A 26,012-nucleotide genomic window follows, 5' to 3' on the forward strand; every position below is an offset into this window, starting at 1 on the left:
ATCAAGTCCAAGCTGTCCTCTGACCTCCACAACTATGCCATGTCAAATTTGCACCTAGAAACATGCACACATATACATAGACACTCAAATGCATACTCACATGAACAGAGAAAAAAGTACTTAATTAACTAAAATGTAATAAAAAGTAAAAGATAAAAACAGAAGAAATAGACATGAGTAAGGAAGTAAGAAAGCCCTCCAGAAACTAGAAAGCCCTCCAGAGCCTCCAAACATAAACACAGTTCGCCATCATCAGCACTTCAGCCTATAGACTCTTATGATGGACACCAGAACTCCAGAACTATAAAAAGATAATTCCCTCATAGTCAAACAACAGAGTTTGTAGTAATGTGTTACAGAAGGAATAGAAAGATAATACTGTGTTCTCCTTTGCATTCTGTATAAAGGCTTTTCATACCAGAAGACATAAGAAACATTAAAGCCATTATTTTTTTCTGGGCTCTGCAAACTTTTTCATCAATGTTTCAGGCTCACTGGCTCTCAGGCAGAAGGGGGAAGTGTGTAGGTCCAGGACTGTGTGTGGTGCATGCAGCTGGTGAGACTCTCAGAGGAGGTTTTTGTTGGAGGCTGAAGCACTGTGGGAGGACTGTAATAATGCTGCATACAGTAGTAATCTGCCAGATCTTCAGCCTCGACACTGCTGATGGTGAGAATGAAATCTGTCCCAGACCCACTGCCTGTGAAGCGATCAGGGACCCCAGTGTCCCGAGTGGATGCCCAGTAGATCAGCAGTTTAGGAGACTGCCCTGGTTTCTGCTGGTACCAGGCTAAGTAGTTCTTCTTGTTTTCACTGTAAAAAAGATTCTGACTGGACTTGCAGCTGATGGTGACCTTCTCTCCTGCTGATACAGCCAGGGAGGATGGAGACTGGGTCATCACAGTGTCTGCACAGGCACCTGCAGCAGGAATACAGAAAGAAAATGAATAATATGTAAACACAGAATGTAGTAACAGTTGAAATTTGTCACTTTATTCCCTTGTAATGTCATGTTGTCAGAGTGTATAACTTACACAATAGAGTAAAAACTGTTATGTCCTAACACACATTGTAAATTTCTTATATACAAAGAAGTGAGTCTAAAAAGATTATAATACTTTTGAATTTCTCACCAGACACCCAGAGGAGCAGGAACATGAGGACCTGGGTCTGTGACTCCATCTTGCTCCTCCTGCTGTCTGATGCAGCTCTGTTCTCACCACAAAGGCCTGGTTTATAAATTCTGAGCAGCTGGGCTGGGCTGGAGGGGGCCATGCAAAGCAGTCAGCAAATACATAAGGAAATATTTGAACAGTGTGTGTGAGTGGATGGTGTCAATGAACAGACAAAAATACCATCACAGGGATTGTGAGCAATCAGTAAAAGGTATAAGCTTACCACTCTGAAACAGAAATCTATTAGGTACTCTAATAACAACTTTGGGCTAAAACCCAAGACATATTTAAATCAGTTTGCTTTTGAAGAAATGTTAGGAAAGCTATCTCAGATTAACAGTACTAGGGAAGTGATAAAATGTGTTCAAAAAAATCACAACAGCAAAATAAACTTAGAGTAAGTAAACGTGCAATAAAAGAAAGGAAAAGTGTTGGTAGGAAAAGAGGAAAGGCAAAATATATATATATAGAGAGAGAATTGAGGCTAAATGTATTTATCATCTTCCATCTGTAAAGCCACTCTTATACTGAGGACAATGAACATTGGGCTCCAGTTTCTGAACTAAACAAGGGACTGAGATACAAAGAGCAGCCCAGAATTCACTCTGTGGAAATCCTGGGGAACATTAAGATTGAGATGATAGAAGCTTTAATCTCAAACAAAGGTAACCCCAGCAGAAACTAACAAGCATCTTCCCCACAACTCAGGGAATTGAAACAGGACTCTAAATTTTGGGAATTGGAAGGGGAAGAAAACAAACTGTATTTCTTCAAGAAGTCATGTCTGTAGACCAACACTGCCAAGAGTGTTTCTTCCAGAAATATATATTCTAGAGTAATCTAGAAATTAGCAGTATTGAAATTGGCTGAAAATAGTCTTGTTAACATGGTGAACAGGTAAAAACCTCTCCAGAAGGGCACACAGCCGTCCTAAATCAAGTAATAATTTTACAGAGACCAGTAGACCACACCATCAGAGAGGGTTGCCATCCAAGGGGGAAAAATGTTTGAGTATGAATGGAAATCAATAGTAATAACAGAAATCACAGATCATGCCTTCTGACTTCAGACTGGTGAACTCTAAAAGTATATATAAGAAGCAAATTATAAACCAAGCATTATGTGTAAAGTACAAGAAATAGAAAAATAAATACATTATATATCATGGCAAGGAGTAGAGATTCAGATCTGTAATCCCAGACCTGAAGAGACAGAAGCAGGAGGCTTATGTGTTTGAGGCCAGCCTAGGGTATAAGTTCTAGGCCAGTCTAATCCATGCATGGAGACAATCTCTCAGAAGTGTGCATCATTAATGAAGTAATTACAATGTAGCTCTTGGCATTTGATATACAAAGCATTTATCTGATGTTAAGGTTATACCATTAAGCCAAGAATATTACTGAAAATTAAATATACATTTAAGAAATATGCATTTCCTTTTATTTTGAATTAAATATATAATTTCATAATCTATTTTATAGGTATAAAATGTTAGATTACTTCTGATGAGCATTTTCAGCTCTCCTCTGTCGACTGCTAACACACCACCATATGAGAGAGACACTGTGTGAATTAAGGAAGTTCCCAGTCTCAAAGTCAAGAATATGACAGATGAGTAACTCTGCCCTGTCAGTGTCTAACAAGTTGTCATGTGCTCTCAATCTTTGCTAAACTTTGTAATTTACTTTGTGACAGATGCAGTGAGCTCAGATTGTGCTTCATGTCATTTACTGCTGCTCATTCAGATTGGACACATGAAGACTGGGATCTTACAAATCCAAAGTCTCCTGTAGTTAATTGTGTGCTTCTCGCAGTGTGTAAAGGGAGAGTATGGGGACTAAAAGGACAAAATTCCATATTATATCTTGTATAATATAAAAATACCTACAGTCCTCAGTTATTTATCAAATTTCAATAATATGTCCTCATACATTAGAGTCCATGGGCTGTGATTAAAAAATGGATTAAAAACCATCTGGCTAAAAACTATACCAATTAATTTTCTCCCAGCTTTGGAATCAGAGAGTCTGAAGTTGATAACCTTGAGCTCCTGGACAAAGTATTTTCTTCCATAGACACCACTGAGAATGGAGGCCCAGAGAATGTGATTCTAAAATGCAAACTATCCTGGAACAATACAATGCTGAACTCAAGTTTTTTCCAGCACATAAAATTTTTATTAGCTGGATGAATATCTGTGGCTACCCAATATCTGTGAAATGAAATAATAGACACAGGAAGATTTTCAATAACTCAGATAAAACATTAACATACTATTCTTTGTTGAAGTCAGCAATTATATACCTGAAGTGTAAGAGTTTATTATTGCATTAAAGATACAGTAGGTTCTTCTTCAGAATGGTAGCCATGAATAAAATCTACCCTATTTAAGGAGTCTAGAGTGCTGCTTCTCTCAGTAGGGACTATGCAGATCTCTGTGTCTATGTGAGAGGACTATGGAGGTGAACTTGAAGCAGCCTGTCATAACTGAGGGCTCTTTGCCACCCATTCCAAGATGCACTTATGATAAACCCATTATTGACCCTTCAGCTTCAACAGCCATGGAGAACACACAGTAAAATATTATGTGTGTGTGTGTGTGTGTGTGTGTGTGTGTGTGTGTGTGTGTGTGTTATGAGTACCTTCTTTTTTATATTTTTATTTTTTGCGTCTATTGGTCTTTTTGCCTGAATGTATGTCTGTGCAGGATGTGTGTGCCTAAAGAAACCAGAAGAAGGAGTCAGGTACCCTGGAATTGGAGTTATAAATCATTGTGAGCCACATGTGTATGTTGGAGTTTAACCCAGATCCTCTGGAAGAGCAGCCAGTGAGTTCTCTTAACCAATGGCACATCTATCCATACCCACAAATGCCTTTTAAGTAAATAGACATGGTGGAGAATGAGGAAGATCCCTGAAAAAAAAAAAAAAGAACTATGTGCTGCTGAAGGCTTGGACTCAAAGAGGGGGCAGCAGAAAGAGGCAGATATGTAAATGCTTTCTAAAGGCTCCTTGTGCCTTGCAAAACTGTTCTTCTCTGAAACTGAGATGGAAAGGAACTTGTTTTCACATGAAAATGACTTCATTTGAAATGAGTAGTAAGAGAACATCATGAGAACAACTCAGGGTTTGTGTTTAATCTTGCTTTTATCACTTCTTAGTTCAGGACTCCTTGTGGATATCATGATGATGCAGAATCCAGTTTTCCTCTCCATCTTTACTAGAGAGCTGGACTTCATTTCAGAAAGAACCATGTCAATGAAGACATCACTTCCAGGCTTATAGCGATGTGTCTTTGTCTCTTTTTGTTGCTGTGATAAAACTCCTACAAAAGCAAGTTAAGGAGCCTTTGCCCCTTACTTGGGAACATAGATTGTTTGGGAACACAGTTAAAGCATACAGCCTATAGTAGTGTGGAAGAAAGAATGACAGGAACTTGAGGCAGCTGCTCACAACTGAGAACCAGAGAGTGCAGGATGCTAGAGTTCAGCTCATTATCTCCATTTTGTGGAGGTCAAGATCTCTATGTGGGTGTGGTCTTGCCAACAGTTGAAAGGGTTTTGCCACATTGATTCCCCTAATGAGGATGATCCTTCACAGACATTGCCAGAGGCTAATCTTAATCTATACATCTCACAAGTGTGATCAGAGGCTTAGCTCCTAGATGATTCTAGATTCTGTCACATTGATGACTGATACCAATTATTGTGGTCCCAATGCTAACACAATTTCAGTGAGGGAGTGGTATGTCATGGATGTCTCTCATTATGGTTTTTTTCCATATTTGTAAAAAAAATGTTTATATATAATTGTACAAATTCATTAGGGAAAACTGTGTGATATTTCAAAAAAGTATGTACATATATATGTATATATACATGTATATTCAAATAATAGCATATATACTACATCAATCATTTACCTTAAAGTACATGAATAAAAGTCATTTAGCATATTGAATTATGTACCATTGGCAACTATAGTCACTTTACCAATAGACCACCACCAGGATTCAATCCTTCTCCTTTTAACTTTCTATTCCTTTGTTTAGGCTCCTTTTATTTTCTATAATGATGCTCCCCAAATGTACCTTACATGCCAGCACACATTCTCACACAGTCCACCAGAGCATTGATGACCTTCCAAAAAAGGACTCTGCCCTAATCATATATCTCACAATGTATTTAGAGAAATGGCCACTCTAAAGAGACCCTGCAGGCATGAGGAGAGAGAGGCTGAACAAAAGACAAAGGAGCCTGGGAAGGTTACAAAGAAAAGCAAGGAAGGGAGTTCAAGGCTCATGTCTCTGACATGCAGAAGTTACATTTACTGCTGCATTGTGGAAGAAGAATCCTCTGAGAAGGTGAGTTTCCTCTGCCTCTCTGACCAAGCCACATTACCCAAGGTAGCCCATACTATACGACCCACCAGTACACCTAGCTTTTGGTTAGTAGTTGAGCTTGTGTTCACTTCTGGTCTTGTCCACACATAGCTTCTAGCAATCATCAGAACACTTCAATGTTTTTTCTTCCCTGCTTCTGAAGGAGAATTATGTCTTGTTATCTTGTGAATCTCTGTAACAGCCTGTGTCTGTAATCTTGGATACTGCCTTGTGATCTGTGACCTCCTTTCTCCTGTGGGTCTAAACAGAGTTGATGATTTTAGAGTTTGTTCAATCTCTTCCTTTTTGTTAACTTGGAGTGGCCTATTCTAGGTACCCCACATGCAGAAATAGAAACTTCAAGGCTCTGATCCATTAACTTTTCTCAACTGAATATACTACTTCATTGATTTCTCACACTGAACTTGGAATATATGAGTATGTGGCTATGTATGTTCTGTAGATGGGTTTATATGTTTTGTGTGAGCATAATTGTTCCTGTAGCTGTTGGCTACTCAGAGTGAGCATAAGTCATGGTGTCTGATTTTCATGAGGCATTCAGTCTCTTCAAACACACTTCCATTTGCTCTTGATTACTAGTTTTATTTTTTTTTTTATTTTGCAATACAGTTCAGTTCTACATATCAGCCACGGATTCTCTTGTTCTCCCCCCTTCCGCCCCCTTAGCTTCCCCCCAGTCCACCCCCTACTCCCACCTCCTCCAGGGCAAAACCTCCCCCAAGGACTGAGATCAACCTGGTAGACTCAGTCCAGACAGGTCCAGTCCCCTCCTCCCAGGCCGAGCCAAGCAACCCTGCATAGGCCCCAGGTTTCAAACAGCCAACACATGCAATGAGCCAAGGACCCGGTCCCACTGCCTGGATGCCTCCCAAACAGATCAAGCCAATCAACTGTCTCACCCATTCAGAGGGCCTGATCCAGTTGGGGACCCCTCAGTCATTGGTTCATAGTTCATGTGTTTCCATTCTTTAGCTATTTGTCCCTGTGCTTTATCCAACCTTGGTCTCAACAATTCTCACTCATATAAACCTTCCTCTTTCTCGCTAATAGGACTCCCAGAGCTCCACCCGGGGCCTAGCCATGGATCTCTGCATCCAGATCCCTCAGTCGTTGGATGGGGTTTCTAGCACAACAATTAGGGTGTTTGGCCATCCCATCACCAGAGTAGGTCAGTTCAGGCTGTCTCTCGACCATTGCCAGTAGTCTGTTGTGGGAGTATCTTTGTGGATTTCTGTGGGCCTCTCTAGCACTTTGCTTCTTCCTATTGTCATGTGGTCTTCATTTACCATGGTCTCCTATTCCTTGTTCTCCCTCTCTGTTCTTGATCCAGCTGGGATCTCCCGCTCTCCCAAGCTCTCTTTCCCTTGATCCTTGCCCTTCATTACCCCCACTCATGTCCAGGCTGTTCATGTAGATCTCTTCCATTTCTCTGTCATTGGGCGATCCCCATGTCTTTCTTTGGGTCCTGTTTTCCAGGTAGCCTCCCTGGTGATGTGAGTAGCAGTCCAGTCATCCTTGTTCCACATCTAGTATCCTCCTATGAGTGAGTACATACCATGTTTGTCTTTCTGAGTTTGGGTTACCTCACTCAGGATGATTTTTTCTAGATCTATCCATTTGCCTGCAAACCTCATGATGTCACTGTTTTTCTCTGCTGAGTAGTATTCCATTGTGTATATGTACCACATTTTGTTTATCCATTCTTCAGTTGAAGGGCATATAGGTTGTTTCCATGTTCTGGCTATTACTAGTTTTAATTTTAACCTGGCCACCCAATATAGTAGAAGATTCCTCTCTCTCTGCTCTTAAGGGTTCAGGTACCCAGAAGATGAAGCCATGCCCTAGGGCTTGTACACCAAAGCCATTGGCTGAAAAGAATGAATTCCCAAAACACTTCCCCTTTTTGCCTAAATAAGAATGTTCTAAACCTAAAACAAAGCTATATACAATAAGAACAATTATCAAGATTTTTCCAGGATAAAAAAGGGGTAATAACATAAATAATAATGGAACTACAACCAACAAGAACAACATCAAGCAAGAAACACTGAAAAATAACAAAGATGACTCCAATAGCTGTCCTATTTTAAATAATCTAAGTCTTGTATCTGATATGCTCATTGTTAAGATATGAGAGGAATGTAACTGTACCTATCTAGTCTTCAACCCCATCATGGACTTTAGAAGGAAAATGATATTACTTGAGTAAGCAGGAAGTACAAGCAAACAACTCTGGAAAAAAAATGCAAGAAATGGTAAAAGCAGCTAGCTTCCTGGACAGTTACCCAGTGTTTCTCTGCAATGTTGGGGCATCCACTTTTGGCTACAGGCCTAGAATATCTGACAGACCATTTTTAGAAGCAGAAAATTTTGAAAGACTGTCCTACCCTGTATTTGCAAGATTCAGCAGTCACTTTCCCTTGTGTTCTACTCTTCTGGATTGGACAGCATGCTTACTGTCAGCAGTCAAGGCAATGGCATTTATTTGCTCAACAGGCCATTTTCTCCAAGAAGAAAAAAACTCCATATGGAGTGTCTTTGATGCCCAACATCCTCTCAGGAGTAGATCTGTGCTGCCAGGAGCAATCGTGTCTCACATCAATAGAATTCTAAATTATTAAAACATTTAAATGCCCTATTTTCTGGGTCTTTGAAGTGTTTGAAGATTACTTATCCATCTGAAATATATTTCTGATTATTATCATCTCGATTTCAAAATTTACGTCTAAGGATATGTTGCTTTGGAAAAGAGGTTCTGCTTTTGTTTCCACAGAAGATGAGAACCTGTGGATTGCTTCCAGGCTAATATGGTTTGCCCAGCCAAGACCCACTGAAAGGTCTCCAATGATACCTGGCCCACATGATCCAACATCCAGAACAGTTTCAAGGCAACTGGCTCAGACAGTGCAGCCTCACAGGCTATTCTAGTCAGGACTTGATCATAATTCTTAATTTTCTCAGGATCCCCACTAGAATACAGCACCCTTTATCAGCAGGAAGAAGGCTAGAAATCTATGCCTACATTCCCAAAAAATTGGATTATATTTGTCTTTGTTTAGGTTGTTGGTTACAAATTGTTATTGGCCACAGTCAATATCTTTCTAAAAGAAGAAAGGGAGATATGATATGGAAATATAGGATATAGATATGATAGGATAAAAGGATGGATTGTTGAACCTACTTTTAAAGAGGAACTTGTTTAAAATGTTTTACATTGGTATAGATTTAGTTTATTGATACAAATTTAAAGTTAATTTTGTTATACTATATATATATATATATATTTCTACTCTTGTTTAAGGTATTATTTTATGTAACTCATTTAAATTGTAATATATAATTAAGAAATACAGATTAGCAATTAGCTATCTATGATAATCAAACTTATAGTCATGTTAGTTAAGTTTTCTAGATGTACGTAGATATAATTCAATTAGGTAGGTAATCTTCAAACACTTCAAAGACATACAGAATATAGCATTTAAAAATGTCTTACAAGCTTAGACTTTCTGGACAATGAGACCTGTCTGCTCCTATCAGTACTGATTTACTTCAGAGAGAAAGATGGGCATTGAACACACTCCATATGGAATTTATCTTCCTCTTGGCAAAAATAGTCATTTGGGCAAGAAACTGTTCTTGCCTGGAGTAATTGACAAAATGTTATATTGAGGACATGCAGGACCCAGAGGAAGGTGACCACTGAACTTTGCAAGGCAAAATGGTCCTTCAGATTCCTGCTTCACAGAAGAAACTGCCAGATATTCTACAGGACACAGAGAAAAATGACTGACAGGCTCTAGACCTATGGGCTAAAAATGGATGTCCGGATATTGCAGAAGAACTTTAGGTGACTGTCTAGGCATCCAGCTGTCTCCGTCATTCTAGATTTTTGGAAGTTGCTTTAATTTTGTCAAATAAAAATAGACTAGATATTATAACTATAATTCTTGCTTGATAACTGTTTTGTGATATATAATTTTAATATGCTAAAGTTAAAAACCTTCATTTTAATTAAACAGAAAAGGGGAAATGCTGTGGGATAATGCTTTTGTACACTGGTTTAATAAAACGCTGATTGGCCAGTAGCCAGGCAGGAAGCATAGCCAGGCAGTGGGATAAGCACAAAAAGAGAATCTGGGAAGAGGAAGGCTGAGTCCAGAGATGCCAGCCTGCTGTCCAGGGAACAGCATGTAATGACACACAGGTAAAGCCATAGAACATGTGACAACATATAGATTAACTGAAATGGGCTGAGTTTAAATGTAAGAGCTAGTCAGTGGTAGGCCTGAGCTAATGGATGAGCAGTTATTATTAATTTTAAGTCTCTTTGTGATTATTTTACAAAAGGCTGTGGGACTGTGGGTGAGAGATTTGTCCCAATCGTGGGCCAGGCTGGACACAGAAAAACTTTCAGCTACATATATCTTTTGATATGAGAAAGAAACTCTGAGTTTTTCTTTTAACAACATGCTTGGATTTAGTGAAGGAGAGAGCCACACTCCAACTCCAAAGCCAGCTTTAATTTTTAATTGAGTCCATACTGTAACTTTTTTAAGAAGTAAAAAGATATTGATGTTTAGGTAGTCAGATTTTACCCTGTACAGAATATTGTTACCATTCGGTCAGATTTTTCTTTGCTTGGTAATTTTCTTTGATAGTTTTTACATCTTATTTAGTTGTCAAGATGTCCAAGGTCTTTCAACTTCTTGAAGATGGATATTTTTATCTCCCTGTAAAGACAAAAACAGAACCCTGCCCCAACCCTTATTTGGTGAGTTATCCTTTTGACTTGTAGAACTGTCACATAGGTGAATGAACTATTAGTTTTCCTTATTAAGAGGTCCCTGCTGTTTGAACAAAATCTTTATTAATAGTTTTTCTTCTCCTATGGAAACAAAAGTGGAATCCCTTTTGTGTAACTCATATCCCTGTTTCCATCTTTAAAGTACACAAGCTAGTTTAACTCAGTAGTTTTTTCTATTGTTAAATGTTTCTCTGCAGCTGTTACTCCTTTTTCATTAGCATTTAGAAAATTTAAGGTTCATAAGGCATTATGCAATCTATCACTGGGAGGCCTAGAAGTGGGTGGTGTCTGAGGATGTGGGAGTTTATTACTGCAGTCAAAGTTTAGGAAGTCTTTATATAGAATGACTTCCATGAACAAAAGCTGCCATGCTTATGGAGTCCCAGTGTTCATCAGGAATTTGCCTCCTGGTGAGCTGACACCTGGAACTTCAGTTGCCACCTGCTGCTCCTGTGACATGGTCACCTGCACCTGATGCTGTGTTACACTTGAGAAAGTGGACATTATGCCCTTCAAACAGATCAAGAATTTCAGAATGGACTTCTGTCCACTGCTGTGGGTAGCATGGATTCCATTGGTTCACTTCCAAAGATAGAAAGCAGGCGTTCCAGTGGTTCCCCTAATAAGCTGTCTACCCTCTCCTTAGCTCTTTTCATATCACTTAACCCACTAGGAATTTGGATATGACTCCCCAGGGAATCCTTTCTCTTTGAAAATTAGGAGAAATCTCAGTTCTCCTCTTAGCTCACTGTTTGAGTTCTCAGAATGAGGTTCCTTCGGCATTACTTGGGGTGCTAATGTTCAGGATCCCAGGTGAGTTCAGAGACAAGGAAGGAAAGCTGCACTGGATGAGCATTATGGCCACACAATATCTCCTGTGTTATGGGCGAGGAGCAGGATTTATCCTGCAAGGTAGGACAGGGATGTTGCATTTGTGAGACAAAGAGTCCACAAAGAAAAGAGACCTGGACTCTGGTGATGGTTGTCACTTACAAAGAGTGAAATGGTATTGGAAAATCCTAGGAGGCCTTTTATTGCATATAAAAATTGGATTATATTTAAAATTGGATACTGTGGGTATGCAGAACAAAAGCATCCAGTACTCAGTATGGAATATCAGAAAATATTGAAATATTGGAGTTGCAAATAAATTCATATGACCTCACACTAGTCAGTCATTCTCTCAGGATCCTCTGGATATACTGAGATGACTCAGACTCTTCTCTCTGGCTATCAACAGTAGAGACCTGATCTCCATCTCCTGTAGGTCAAATCAGTGCTTCCTACTAAGTGATGTCAACACTTACTTAAAATGGGTAATAAATAAGCCAGGACAGTGCCAAAAGCTGCTGATTTATAAAATTTCCAAACAGGAAACTCAGGGTCCTGACAGTCTCAGTTGCAGTGGGTCTTGACTGGATGTGAAACAATTTCCTAATTGCAAATTCTGTCAATAACCGATAAAGTCATTATGCAGTATAGATTAGGCTTCTAGTCTTGGCATATGGGTGGTGAGGTCAGGACATTCATGCTCAAATCATCAGAATGGAGGATGAGGATGATGTTACTTATTACTATGTACAAGGTACACAATATCTCCATACAGTGCTATGGAGTGTTATTATCTCCACCCATGACCTTGGGTTGTACAGCCGAAGGAGGTGGTGCTTTTTGCCTTTGTACATGACCTCTTAAAAGGAAAGGGAGATGGGTCAATGATGTGATATGTCTTTCTGTATGCTGTTAATATATGTGTCTCCCATTGGATAATAAAAAAGCTGTTTTAATCTATGGCAAGGAAGCTTAGATCCAGGCAAGAAGTCCAAGCAGAGATAGAGAGAGAAGAAGGGTAGAGTTGGGAGAGATGCAAGCCCACCACTGAAGGAGCAACAAGATGCCAGCAAAGCCATGGCCATGTGGCAACATATAGATTAATAGAAATGGGTTAATTTAAGATGAAAGAGCTAGCTGGCAAGAAGTTAAAGCCATAGAACAAACAGTTTGTAGTTAATATAAGTCTTTGAGTGATTATTTCATAAGAAGCCATGGGACTGCAGGTGGGAGAAATTCGACACAACCGTGGGGCCAGACAGGAACAGAGAAACTTTCCAGCTACATTGTTATAGCATAAAATGGAAACACTCCTACTTAAATGGTCCAACTGCCATCATGTGTCACTTGTGTTTAGAAAATCATAGGAAATTATTGAACTTGTATGAGAGGGAGAAAACAGATCAACAAGTTACAGTTGAGCTCTGTATCCCATGGGAAACACAGCTTCATGCAGGCAAAGCCTTAATAAAGCTTTCAGTTCCACCATTCTAAGTATGTCAATATGGAGCAGAAGACTAAACATTATCAAATTCCATCTAAATAAATAGATACTATTTAAGGTAAAGGAAATTCCAGGATATCAATAACCTGAGTTCTTCTGAAGATGATTAATGACTTATACAAGATCTTTTATGGCTTGTGGAGTCTTCTCATTTTTGACAGTGGTATAGAAAGAAAAGCAAAAATATAAAAATCACTTCACCTGAATAACAAATTAAAAAGAAATCCTGATAAGGACTATAAATGATGGCAAGACTGTACAGAAAGAGCAAATAGTATATGCTGCTGAATGGATTGCACATTGGTAGAGCTTCTCTGGACTGTATGGAGGGTCCTCAAGAAAACATGGAACTACCATATGATTCAGCTACTCCTGCACTAGTTATATTCCTGAACAAATGTAAATCAGCATAGAATTGAAGTCTTCGTCAATGTTCTATTGCTATGAAGAGACGCCATGGCCTTGGCAATTCTTACAAAGGAAAGCATCTAATTGAGCTTCCTTACATTTTCAGAGTTTTAGTGCATGATCATCATGGCAGTGAGTATTGAGGGATGTAGGCAGACACAGTACAGGAGGAGTAGGACAGAGTTCTATATCCAGATCTGCAGATAGCAGACAGAGAGAGACTCTGGGCTGGAAATGGGCTTTTTGAAATTCGGAAGCCCAACCAAAATGGCTCACTTCCTCCAACAAGGCCACACCTCCTTACCTTTCAAACAATAGTAACTGCTAAAGATCAAATATTCAAATCTATGAGCCTAGAGGGGTCATTCTCTTCCAAACCACCACAGTAGAGATACTTTCACACCCATGTTTATTGCTGCACTATTCATAATAGTAATAATTGGAATCAACCTAGTGCCTATCAACAAAGAGATGGATGATACAAATGAAAGGCTGTAAACATGGGTAGGGAATCTTATTCAGCCATAATAAAAATGGAAATTATGACATTAGCAGAAAATTTAATGGATTCAGAGAATAATATGTGAAGAAAATATTATAGGTAAGTTTGGGCACAGCTCTAAGTCAGGCTAATCACAGTAACCTGGTACAGGCCTGTTGTTTCCAGGAATCCCAGGTCAGCCCGGATCACAGAGAATAGGATTCCTCTCTGGGTTCCACAATGAAGGATCAATGTTGACTCCTACGAATAAAGTCTTATCAAATTTCAAGGCCTAACAATTTCCCACATCTTGCACTCTGTCTCTTCACTTGATTCACTGTTTTCCTTGAATCTTTAAGTATATGTATGTATCTTATATCATTTAAAGGGTATGGAAATGTCTTAAGTACTGTTTATGGTGTGACTAGAGTAGACACCATTTGCTGACTGTCTTTTACAGGCAGGAAGGTCTGTTATTTGGTTGTTGTTTTGCTGTATTTTATTATTTAATCCTTCTTTCCTTTTATGGTTGCCTGACATAGAACATGAAATTAGGACATTAAATCATTGTTTCTTTTGTGAAGGTTCACTGCTCTATTTCTCAACTAAGTGCTGATTTTCTGCAACCCACTAGTTTTCATTCCATGTACTCTTATTTTCAATCAGTGTCCAATGTTATCTAATTACATTGGTTTGTGAATTATTTGAAAACATATATGTAGTGACCAAGTATTTGAAAAATTTTCAAACGTATTCATTTATAGCTTTATATTATGTGTCAATATTTTTAAACATAAGAATGTGAACAAATACACAGACTATATGGATTTGTTTCAAGAGAGTCTCTTTGAGAGTTTAAAAATAACATTTATTTTGCTGTTTGGAGATACAGTTCAACCAACTTCTCAAGCCCAGAGCAAAAATAAATAGATGTATTTTCTGTGTTGATTCCTAGTTTCTAGTACTCAGTTACAGCAACAGAAAACAGGTTAAAGCAGAAAGAGGTAATATGTAAATATCAAAGAGAAGAAGTATGTGAGAACTCACGGAGTAGTAGTAACTGTGTAGTGCTCAGCTGCATGTGTGTTTTGGGCTGCACTCTTTGCAAAAAGACACATCTAAAAAGAGATAGTGAAAAACTTCTCAATGACTTTGGAAAAAGATACTCTGAGTACCAAGATGAGATTACAACCCTGACAACACCTTGACTGTAGCCTCTAAGACCCTGAGCAGAAGACCCAGATATACCCTGCTAAGATTATAGCTGTTGTGGTTTTAAGTCATTGAGTTTGTATTAGCCTCCTGTGAAGCAGTAGGATACTAACACAATACTGATTCCCTACTGTGATTTAGGACAGTAAAAATGAAAATCTCAGAGTCCTGCATCTTGAAAAATTTCTAGGGGTCATCTATTGTGCTTTCCCACTCCACTCAGGGAGGATGCCAAAGAACCCAAAAAAGGTTCTTGTAGAAGTGGAGGATGTCTAGGAAGAATACCTTTCATGACCATAGTTTTGCACCCTTGGGCCTCTAGGTTCATGTACCTGCAATGGTAGAACAACTACAAAATGAGAAGGGGCTGGACATGGTGTCATGGAATCTGGCAGTCAGAAGGAAGGGGTAGGTTGGCTGCAAGTTCAGGGTCTCAAGGCACTAGATAGTAATTTCCAAGTCAGCTGCAGACATACAGTGAGACTTTGTGAAAGACCCCGCTTATAGCAGGCTTTTACTTAGCATAAGAAACGCCATTCTGCGAGGCAAGTACCAGAAAAACAGGGCGTCCTTGGCCTAACTGCAAAATGTACGTTTAGATAAATCACTTGGCATAAACCGTAATCAGCCAGCTGCAAAAGCCTGGGACCAAGGAAACACCCACCCTGACCACCCGCCCTGGGAGAGAAACCGTTGAGTCAAAATAAGATATCTCTGGTTGGCCACTTGGCCTTGGGGAATAAACAGTTGGGCTGGGAAAGCACCCCCAAGGCCAAGTCAGCCACACACATCAAATTTTCGAGAATTAAAAATATGTCTCCAAGTTCACCCTGGCCTTCTTTGAATCAACCAATGGGAACCCTGTAACTATGCTTCTCGCTTCTGTAACCGTGCCTCTGCCCCTGGGATCCTATAAAAAGTCCCCTTTACCCAAGGAGGGCGTGCAAGTCCTCCGAGAGACTTTGTCGCCCCAGGTACCTGTGTATCTGAATAAACCCTCTTGCTGCTTGCATCTGATCCGTGGTTTCGGTGTGTTCCTTGGACTTGGGGTCTCTCCTGAGGGAAGATCTCCTCCGGGGGTCTTTCATTTGTACTCCTGCACATAAGAAGACAGCAAATATTGAAAGCAGGCAAAGAAAATATGGCCACATTGTGGAAGATATTATAGAGAAAGATATGAGTATAGGACAAGAAGAAAAGAACAGCCTGTGCATGAGCATCCATGATGGGCACAGAGATGCATATCAGAAGCCAGGCATTAAATCAGCTCCAGGAGGCTTGGGTGTGATCCTCTGAAGAGGGACTTAGAAATCGCAAGTAAATAGAAGTGGAAATGTGACATTAGGTTGAAAATGTGAGTTTTGTCTGCAAGAAAATTAATAATCTTCAGAGCTCAAACTCTGGTTATTTTGGACAACTAAGGAAAGTTTCTTGGAAGTTTAAAGTGATTGTCTACACAGTGTATTGAACAAAAAAAAAAAAAACAAGTTTATTGAACCTAAATCCTTGAAAATAGTATCAGGGAGGCCTTTATTAAGTAAGCAAATAGATGAATTATAAAGCCTACATGGTGGGACAAACACATACATTATTTTTTTTAAATCTTTGTTTCACAGCTTCACCTTCTTTACAAACAAGATTTCTAAAATGATATGGTTGAGATGTCTGGTGAGAAACAGGTCAGAGAGTCAGTGAGCAGCAACCTAGGAGGTTTTTGTTTGGCTCTGGAGCACTGTGGGAGGAAGCTCATAACTCTGCTGACAGTAATAGGTTGCAACATCATCAGCCTCCACAGGATGGATGGTGAGGGTGAAGTCTGTCCCAGACCCACTGCCACTGAACCTGGCAGGGACCCCAGATGCTAGGTTGGATGCTTCATAGATGAGGAGTTTGGGGGGCTGTCCTGGTTTCTGTTGATACCAGTTCATAAGATGTACACTTCCTGCACTGACACTTTCGCTGGTCCTGCAGGAGAAGGTGGCTTTCTCCCCGAGAGACACTGTCAATGAAGGTGGAGACTGGGTCAGCACAATGTCCCCAGTAGAACCTGGAATGATAAACACACATTGCTCTCACCAATATACTACAAGCATCCCAATGTAAAATCACCATGTATGTGCAATCTGTAACAGAAGTCATGAGACATACTCTGAGAAAAATAAAATAAAAAGGAAAACTAAAACCAAAAAATACCATAATTTCAATAATCAGGACACCAAGGCATAGAAGACAGTAATGGCCACAGTGGATGCTCCTAGCACCTGCATCCTCTTACCTGGAACCCAGAGCAGCAGTATGCACAATAACAGGAGAGCAGCTGACCCCATCTCTGAGAGCTGGACTAGAGGTTATTTCTTAGGCACAGACAAGCTGCCTTTTAAAGAGGGTTTAAGGAATCTGCACTGCAGCTATTGTCTCAGTATGCAAATAAACTTAGAAAAGCTCAACTGATGTTCATAAGGACACCTGCCCTTATGTCACTCTATGTCAGTTAAGATTAGCAAAGAATATTCTAGAGTGGTTTAAGTGAATCCCAAGTAGTTTTGTCCATGGCCCTGTGGATTTGTCATGTTTTGTTATTTCAAGGTTCCTTGTGTAGAATGTACTGTCACTGCTCTGCTGTAAAGGATGTGAGTTGAAGGAGCACTGTGAGCCTTCAGAATTAAACTTTTATTTATTTGTATTTTATGTGTATGCATGTTTTTTTCTGCATCTATATCTGTGGACCACATGTCGGTATCTTGCCCTTGGATTCCAGAAGAGGGAATTGGATCCACCAGAACTAGACATACAGGAGGTTATGAACTGCCATATGGATGCTGGACTCTGAACCCATGTCCTCTACAAAAGTAGGACAGGCTCTTAACCACTGAGATATCTCTCCACCAACATACTAATGTTGCATTATGATAATTCTCAAAACAAGAAAACAATCAGGTTGAATAAGATCAAGAAAACAGAATGTGTCGTGGTTAGATTAGAGGTGAAAATTGGTGGTGGAACATGTGTGAACACAGGGCTACTGCGGAGATGTAAGGTCACTAACACTGCTAATGGGGAGAACCGTGTGCCAGAGAAGGGCTCTTCTTTCCTGACCAGGAAGGGCTCAGCTTTGCTCCACACACTCCTGTCCTGATGTGCTGCCTGATAGCCGACTCACACAGGCCCTTCTTCTCATGGAACAGAACCTCCAAAAATGAGACAACATTGAACTCATTATGTCAATTTTCTTCTAGTAATGGAAACGCGATGAGCACACAGGGCTTTAACCTAAATGTCATCATGATCAGAAGAGGCAGTGAGCTGAGAGTGTGGAGTGAAGAAGGAGACTAGAAATCTAAACTTAGAATGAACAGACGTCACTGAGGATAAGGCAGGTCTCTCCATCTTCTCACTCCAAAACCAGTGCTGAACCCACATGAAGCCTTCACAAATGAGGGAACATTTTGCCCTGTAACCAGTGACACCTCCTCATAACCCACAGTTCATGTCAGTCAGCATATAGTTTAGGAGTCCCTGTTTTGTCTGTGGACAGAATGACAGATATCCTGGTCATGACCCTGTTCTGAATCAGGAGGTGGATAATGATGCTGGGCTTTGTGTCCCTCTGAACATTCACCATCAATTCCACACAGGACCACAGACTTTAAGAAAAAAAAAAACAAATTAGCTGAGTAATGAGGCTCTTTCATAATGAGAATTTCTCTTCTCAATAGCACTTGAAATAGGGGCATTGAAAATGGGAGAATATTGTATACAATGAGAGGAAACAGTCAGATGTTTCAGCTTCCTGGTATTTGTCAGTGAGAAACATCTTAGATCCTCACATCCTCAAATAGTGTTGTTATAATTGAAGGGACTGAGTAAAGTTCAGTGCTCACCAATCAAGGACTGCAGTACATTGCAGCTTGACTATCCTCAGAAAGCCCATGTGGTAAAGCCTTACTCTCCGTGCTGCTATTAATTAATTTGTTTATTTATTTATTTGTTTGTTTGTTTGTTTCATTTATTTATATATGTGGTGAAATGTGTATTAATCAGGACCACTGGGAAGGTTTTAAGTAACTAACTCTGTGCTCATGTTGAAAACTGTGTGCCTGTGATCTCCTCCTCTTTCTTGGCTGCAAAATGCTCAGCTTTGATCCCCAAACTCCTGCCCTGATATGATACCTCACCACAGACTCACACCAGGCCTTCATTTCACTGAGAAGAACCTCCACAACTAAGCCAATGTTAAGCTCATTCTGTCATTTTCTGCTAGTGATGGACACAAAGGGCTTTACCCTTTCAACTCACTTCAGAGCAAGAGATACTTAAGGGATTCCACAACTGAATATTGTGAAGCACATGCTTCAATTAATGTTAGTGAAATTATTTTACTTGCTTTTCTGATTCTGTGAGCAATGGCCCAGGGGATATTGATGTAGAATGCTTTCTTGTATCACACTGGTACCAGAGCCTTTCTCTATTAATGAGTGTGGGAGGTCTTTCCATCCTCTTTCTTCTTCAACTTAATTATTCATTGTTCCAGTGATTCCATTGTAGGCATCTTTGACTTCCTTGCTTAAACTGATTCCTAGGCATTTTGTTTTGAATTTGGGAATGGAATTTACCCAATTTCTTTCTTAGAAGTTTGTTACTATTACACAGAAAAGCTACTGACTGATGTAATTTGACTTTGTATCTTGTTCTTTGTTTATATCCTGCCCTTGCTGAAAGTATTTTCAGGTCTAAGGATGTTCTCGTAGAGTTCTGAGAGACTTTTTAAATATAAGAACACATTATGTATAAATGTTTGTAATTTGATTTCTTCATTTACTATTTATAACTATTTCATTTCTGCCTCCTGCCTTCTTTCTGTGACTGAGATATGAGCATTACATTGAATAAGTGAGAGCGTGAGCATCCATTTCTCATTTCAGATTGGAGAAGCAGTTTTCTGGTTTATATTAAGTTGCCCACTTAGTATAATTATAATGTTATTTTTATCATTTATAATCTTTGTTTTTGTTTAATTTGTTTTACTTTGTCACTACATATTTCACACAGAAACCCTTCTTTGTTTCCTCGTTTTTGTTTTTAAATACCATTGTGAACTGGCTTGTCAATCAACTACAACACAGTCTAGCAGACACACAGTAAGAATGGTTTGGCTCAGAATCACACAGATCTGTCACTCCCTCATGTTCTATCACCTCTGCTGCAACCAGGCCCTGGGTCTCTGGATCAGTAATGCAGCTACAGAGATGGCGACTTAGATCTAGTTTTCTTGAACTGGCACCCATGTAGCTCCCTCAGCAGCTTTCTCAAGATGTTCCAGATGCATGAAGCTGCAGAAGCCTCTCTTGTGCTCTCACATTTCATACTGGAGGCGGCAGGCTTTTCTGAAATCAGTCACTGGGGACAGCTATGTGGATCAGCAGCCCATTAAACCCAAGGTTACTCAACTCCATCAGAGCCTTCTCAACATCCACCTCAAGGAGAAACTTGACATACATCTTCTGACCAAATGGTCCTCTATGTTGTGGCAGACATCCATCTCTTCAACTTCACAGTGCTTTTGTTTCACCTCAGTAAATATTTCCTCAAAGAACCCAGTGCTCCTATGTCTCCACATCATTCACAAAACAGTGTGATCCATCAGTTGTCTGTGCACTGTTTGTGGAATTTTACAGTATTTTCAATGAAAATGTTGTGGCAAATCGCCAGTTTTTGTGCAGCTAAGACCATCTGTCTCCGTGACAACATGCTCCTATATTGAAAGCAAATGACCAGTTGACTTTGTCTTTCTCAGTACTGATGATGGAAGCCAAGTGTTCCACCATCTTCCAGCGAAGCTGCAAACACGGTTGCAGATGCCACCAGCTGTGCCTTACATTCTTTGTTATATTCAGAATAATCCTTCTACTCATAATCCCTTGAGGGGTTTTATTATGAGTTTAGAGGAGATTTCTGCACTCATGGAAAGGATGGTAGGATTTCTGCTTCTTAAGGACTTTGTGTGAATTCAGCTATTGATTTTGGATGAAAGGGGGTCAACCGTTCACCCCTATATTGAAACCAACTTGGTTATAGTGTATAAACCTCTCAATGTGTGTCTAGATTTCATTTTCAAGAATTGGGTGGGGGTCTTTTTGTTAATTATTTATACATGTATAATATATATAATATATGTGAATACTTTATTCATGTATGCTATGTACATATATACATGAGAGATGAGAAATGTTTTAGATGTCTGTTGTATCCATTCTTTCTAAGGCAGATTAATTCTAAAATTTCTCTGATGGTTTTCTATTTGAATCCAAAGATAAGAGTGGTGCACTGAAAATACCCTCTGCTATTGTATCAGGATATACCTGACCTTCTATGTCCATTGCATCCTGGTTTATTTTATAAAATTTGAGTCCTAAAGTTTGCCATGTATACATGTGGAATTGTTATGTACTTTCAATGACTCGACTCTTGTGTTGCTTTCCTTATGTGTTTGACTATGCTTTGTTTGGATTCTACTGTACCAGATATCAGCAGAGCTGTGCTTGAGCCTCCATTCTCTCAGTAGATTTACTTCCAGTACTTGACTCTCAGCACATGTGTGTGTCTTTACCACTTAGGTGGGCTTCTGGACAAAGTAGACTGTTGGATGTAATTCTTTAACCTATTACAACAATATTTGTATCTTTATTGCTGAGTTTTCGTCACATAAGGTTATTAAGAAATGTTTTATTAATGTCTATAATTTTGTTGGGGTTTCCTGATTTATTAGGTTGTTTTCCATTTTCCCTAGTCCTCAACTATATTGGAGTTTTCTGGCTTACAGTGTTGGACACACTGGACTCCTTTCATGATAGCCATTGTTCATCTATTCCTCTCATGACATCAACATTTGTCTGTGCTCTCATGATTGAAACACTCTTTCTCCTATGTGCATAGTATTTTATAGTATCTTCCACAGTGCTGTCTTCATGGTCATGAAATGCCTTAGTTTGTGATTGTCTTGTGATGTCCTTATTTCCCCCTCAAATTAAAATACAATTTTGTTGGAGATGCTTAACTTATTTAACAATTACTTACTATCAGGATCTGAAATATACTGTTCCATGCTTTTCCAGGCTTTACTCTTTCAAATGAGAGTTCAGATGTCATTCTGATGTGTTTGTCTTTGGAGTTGAGTTGGTAATTTTCCATTTTACCTTTTGACATTGGTTCTTTACTTTGTATTTTTTACATTATAAACACAATCTGTGACTCCTTCTCTGGTGTCGTCCATTTAGACAACTAAATACCTTTCTGTGTTTGTCACTTTTTTCTCTTTATATGAAATTTTCTGTTCTCATTTCACTCAATATGTTCCCTATGTCTTTTGTTTTTATCTCAGCTCTTCTGTATCTTATGATTCTTGGTATGGGTCTCTTCATATGCTAGAATACTTTCACATTATATTCATGATAATTTTCTTTTACCAATAATGTTTCAATACTGTTTCCACTTGAAACTTGATCCAGGATGTTCTTTCTTCTGTTTTATTGAGACCATTGTTAATTTTTTTGTTCTGAGGTGTAACATGAATCTTAAATATTCTTATTAATAAAAACAAACCCAGGGCCTGGTATTGGGGTGAATGCTGGAAGATTCTCTAAGCAGAACAAGTCACAGCTTCCTCACCTCGCCAGTTCCTCAGCTGATCCTGTTTCCTCTACTGGAAGCTTCTGAGGCCTCACCCAAATGGATCTCAGCTGAACTGCTTCTCGAAAGCCTGAAGCTAGACCAACCAAATGCTTCTAGTTTCTGGTCTTCATGCCTTATATATCTTTTTGCTTTCTGCCATCACTCCCTGGGATTAAAGGTGTGAGTTGCCATGCCTGGCTATTTCCAGTGTAGCCTTGAACTCACAGAGATCCACACATCCAGAAGACTAGGATTAAAGGTGTGAGTATCACCATTTTCTAGCCTCTGTATCTAGTGGCTGTTCTGTTCTCTGACCCCAGTTTATTAGGGTGCACAATATTTTGGGGAACACAATACCACCACACTGAGGGTTGTATTTGATACATTGAAATTTTAATTCCCAGCATTTCAATTGTGTTTTTTTTTCCTTTATTCACCTTTTCTTTTGTGTAGCTGATTGTTTTATCCATCTTGTTTATGATTGCCTGTGTATCGTTAGCTTTCCTCCCTACAGCCTTGACTGAATAAATATTTAGTTTGTATCTTTTCTGGAGATTAATCATTTTTGAAATCTTCACTAAACATTTTAGCAAATTAGATCTTTGAGTTGAATCCTTAAGGGAATTATGATCCATTATGGACATCATTTCTTACTTGATTTTTATTGATCTTGTGTTTCTCTGTTATGATTCCTGTCTGTTGGCTTAAGTGCCCATTTGGTTTATCTGAGGCTTTTCTAAACTTAGCAACTTACACTCAAGGATTTACTGCCCAGAATCACTCAGAGAACCACGCACCTTTAATGTATTTGGAGATCTCCAGCAATTTTATGAAGTCTGTAACATACTTGTTCCCTGTCATGTCTCCAAAATAGGTGCTCAGTAAGTTTCTTAATCAGAACATGGACATGATTAGTTAGCACATTTTTCACGTGGGAGCACAAAATATTTCCTTCTGAAATCCTGAAAACATTAAGCTTTATTAATTGATATGAAATGTAAAGACTGGAAGGCAGAATCTGCTGACACACAATTATATCCAACATTAGTGTGAAGAGAGAGTTCTCAGTTTCCACTTGGAAATCAGATATGGAGACTTTAGAGGGAGATGTGGCCCCAGAAACACAGGGAAGAAATATCACATTTTCTCTCCTTTGCTGGTTGTAAGTATGTGGATTCTGGGTATGTGAAGTTCATGTCTCTGTGTGTGTATCTATATGTGTATATGTACATATGTATATGTGCATACATGTGTATGTATATGTATGTGATGGATGTGTCTGTGTGGGTGGGTCTATATGTATGACAGAGTCAACGAGATAAAAGTAGAAGAAACTAAGGAAGAAAAGACAGCAGGAAATGGAAGGGGAAATGGAGAAGGTTAGTGCATATGGTCAAAATATATGATATACTAGAAAAATACAGCTTTTAAGAAAATTGTGTACACTGAATTTACATCAATAAAATATTTTAAGAGTCAGCAAGATGGATCAGAGGGCAAAGACTTTTGCCACCAAGCCTGATGACAAACCTGAGCTTGATCCTCAGAACCCAAATGACAAAGAAACAATCAAGTCCAGGTGTCCTCTGACCTCTAGAAATATGCCTTGTCACATGTGCACCTAGAAACATTCACAAAGATACACACAGAGGTAATTAATTAAATAAAATGTAATAAAAGTTAAAAGAATTTATGGAAAGGAAAAGAAAAAAAATAGAAGAAATGGGCACCAGTAAGGAAGTAAGAAAGCACTCCAGAATTTAGAAAAAGCTGGAAACATACTTTCTACAGCCTCTAACAGAAATACAGTTTGCCATCATCATCACTTCAGCCCATAGACTCTTATGATGGACACCAGAACTCCAGAACTATAGAAAGATAAATCCCTCATAGTCAAGTAACAGAATTTTGGGTTATAAGTTACAGAAAGAATAGAAAAATAATACTGAGTTCTCCGTTGCATTTTCTTATAAAGGTTTTTCATATAAAAAACCATAAGAGACATTGAACCCATCATATTTTGCCTGGCTCTGCAAACATTTTCATCAATGTTTCAGGCACACCGGCTCTCAGCCAAAAGGGGGAAGTGGAAGTGTGCAGGTCCAGGGCTGTGTGTGGTGCAGGCAGCTGCTGAGACTCTCAGAGGAGGTTTTTGTTGGAGGATGAAGCACTGTGGGAGGATAGCTATAACCCTGCTGACAGTAGTAATCTGCCAGGTCTTCAGCCTGGACACTGCTGATGGTGAGAGTGAAATCTGTCCCAGACCCACTGCCTGTGAAGCGATCAGGGACCCCAGTGTGCCGAGTGGATGCATAGTAGATCAGCAGTTTAGGAGATTGCCCTGGTTTCTGCTGGTACCAGTTCAAGTAGTTCTTGTTATTGCTGCCATACAGACTCTGACTGGACTTGCAGTTGATGGTGACCTTCTCTCCTGCTGTCACAGCCAGGGAGGATGGAGACTGGGTCATCACAATATCTGCACAGGCACCTGCAATCAGGAAAAGAAGTGATGATGCATAATTAAAAAAAAAAACACCCAAAGTATTCACTACAGAAGAAATTTGTCATTTAATGTCCTTGTAATGCCATATTGTCAGGGTATTATTGAATAAAAATATTACACCCTGGCACACATTGTTAATTTTTTATACACAAAGAAATAACTCTAAAAAGATTATAATACTTTTCAATTTCTCACCAGACACCCAGAGCAGTAGGGACATGAGGACCTGCGTCTGCGACTCCATCTTCCTCCCCTTGCCTGTCTGATGAAGCTCTGTTCTCATCACATAGGCCTGGTATATAAATATGAGCAGCTGGCCTGGGCTGGAGGGGCCCATGCAAAGCAGTCAGCAAATACAAAGGCAGATGCCTGGGCAGTATGTGTAACAGTGGCTGCTGTCAATCACAGGCAAATATACCATCACAAAGAGCATGAGAAATCACTGAAAGACATTGGCTGACAGCTCTCCAACAGAAATCTACTAGGATCTCCAATAATAGAAGCTTTGGTTACAATCCAAGACATATTTAAATCATGTGACTTGTGCAGAGACATTAGGAGAGCTATATGAGATTGACAGTCCTGGGGAAATGATATGTTCAAAAAATTACAACAACAAATTAGGAAACAGAGTAAGAAAACATGCAATAAAAGAAAGGAAGTATGGAAGAAAGAAAAGAGGAAAGCCCAAAAAAACAAGAGAATTATTCCTAATTATTTTCATTTCTCCCATCTCCAAAACAACTCTTACAGTAAGGACAAGGAACAGTGCCTTGGACATTTGGGTTCCAGTTTCTGGGCCAAACACTGAAAAGAGATGTAAAGAGAAGCCCATAATCGCTCTGTGGATACTGGGGACATTAAATTAAACCTGAGATCAGAGGAACTTTAATCTCAAAGCAGTGTTAAACCCAACAGAAACTAACACGTATCCTCCCTACAACTTTAGGACAGAAAGAGAACTCTACACTGGGGAAATGAAGAGGAATAAAGAAAAAAAACATTTCTTCATGAATTCGTGGAA

General features: G+C 39.3%; 1 pseudogene and 2 gene segments (V, D, J or C); all 3 read right to left on the bottom strand.

Annotated features, from left to right (window-relative positions):
- Positions 1-501: 501 nt before the first annotated feature.
- LOC131906402 (immunoglobulin kappa variable 4-1-like) lies at positions 502-1,180 on the bottom strand. The segment is given in 2 exon segments: positions 502-917; positions 1,132-1,180. Coding segments are annotated over 2 exon segments (465 nt in total).
- A 15,340-nt stretch (positions 1,181-16,520) lies between these two features.
- On the bottom strand, positions 16,521-20,642 carry LOC131906403 (splicing factor U2AF 26 kDa subunit-like; annotated as a pseudogene).
- A 3,912-nt stretch (positions 20,643-24,554) lies between these two features.
- Positions 24,555-25,247, bottom strand: LOC131906404 (immunoglobulin kappa variable 4-1-like). The segment is given in 2 exon segments: positions 24,555-24,973; positions 25,184-25,247. Coding segments are annotated over 2 exon segments (468 nt in total).
- Positions 25,248-26,012: the final 765 nt, after the last annotated feature.

Source organism: Peromyscus eremicus, chromosome 3 (genome assembly GCF_949786415.1).
Source record: "Peromyscus eremicus chromosome 3, PerEre_H2_v1, whole genome shotgun sequence".
NCBI lineage: Eukaryota > Metazoa > Chordata > Mammalia > Rodentia > Cricetidae > Peromyscus > Peromyscus eremicus.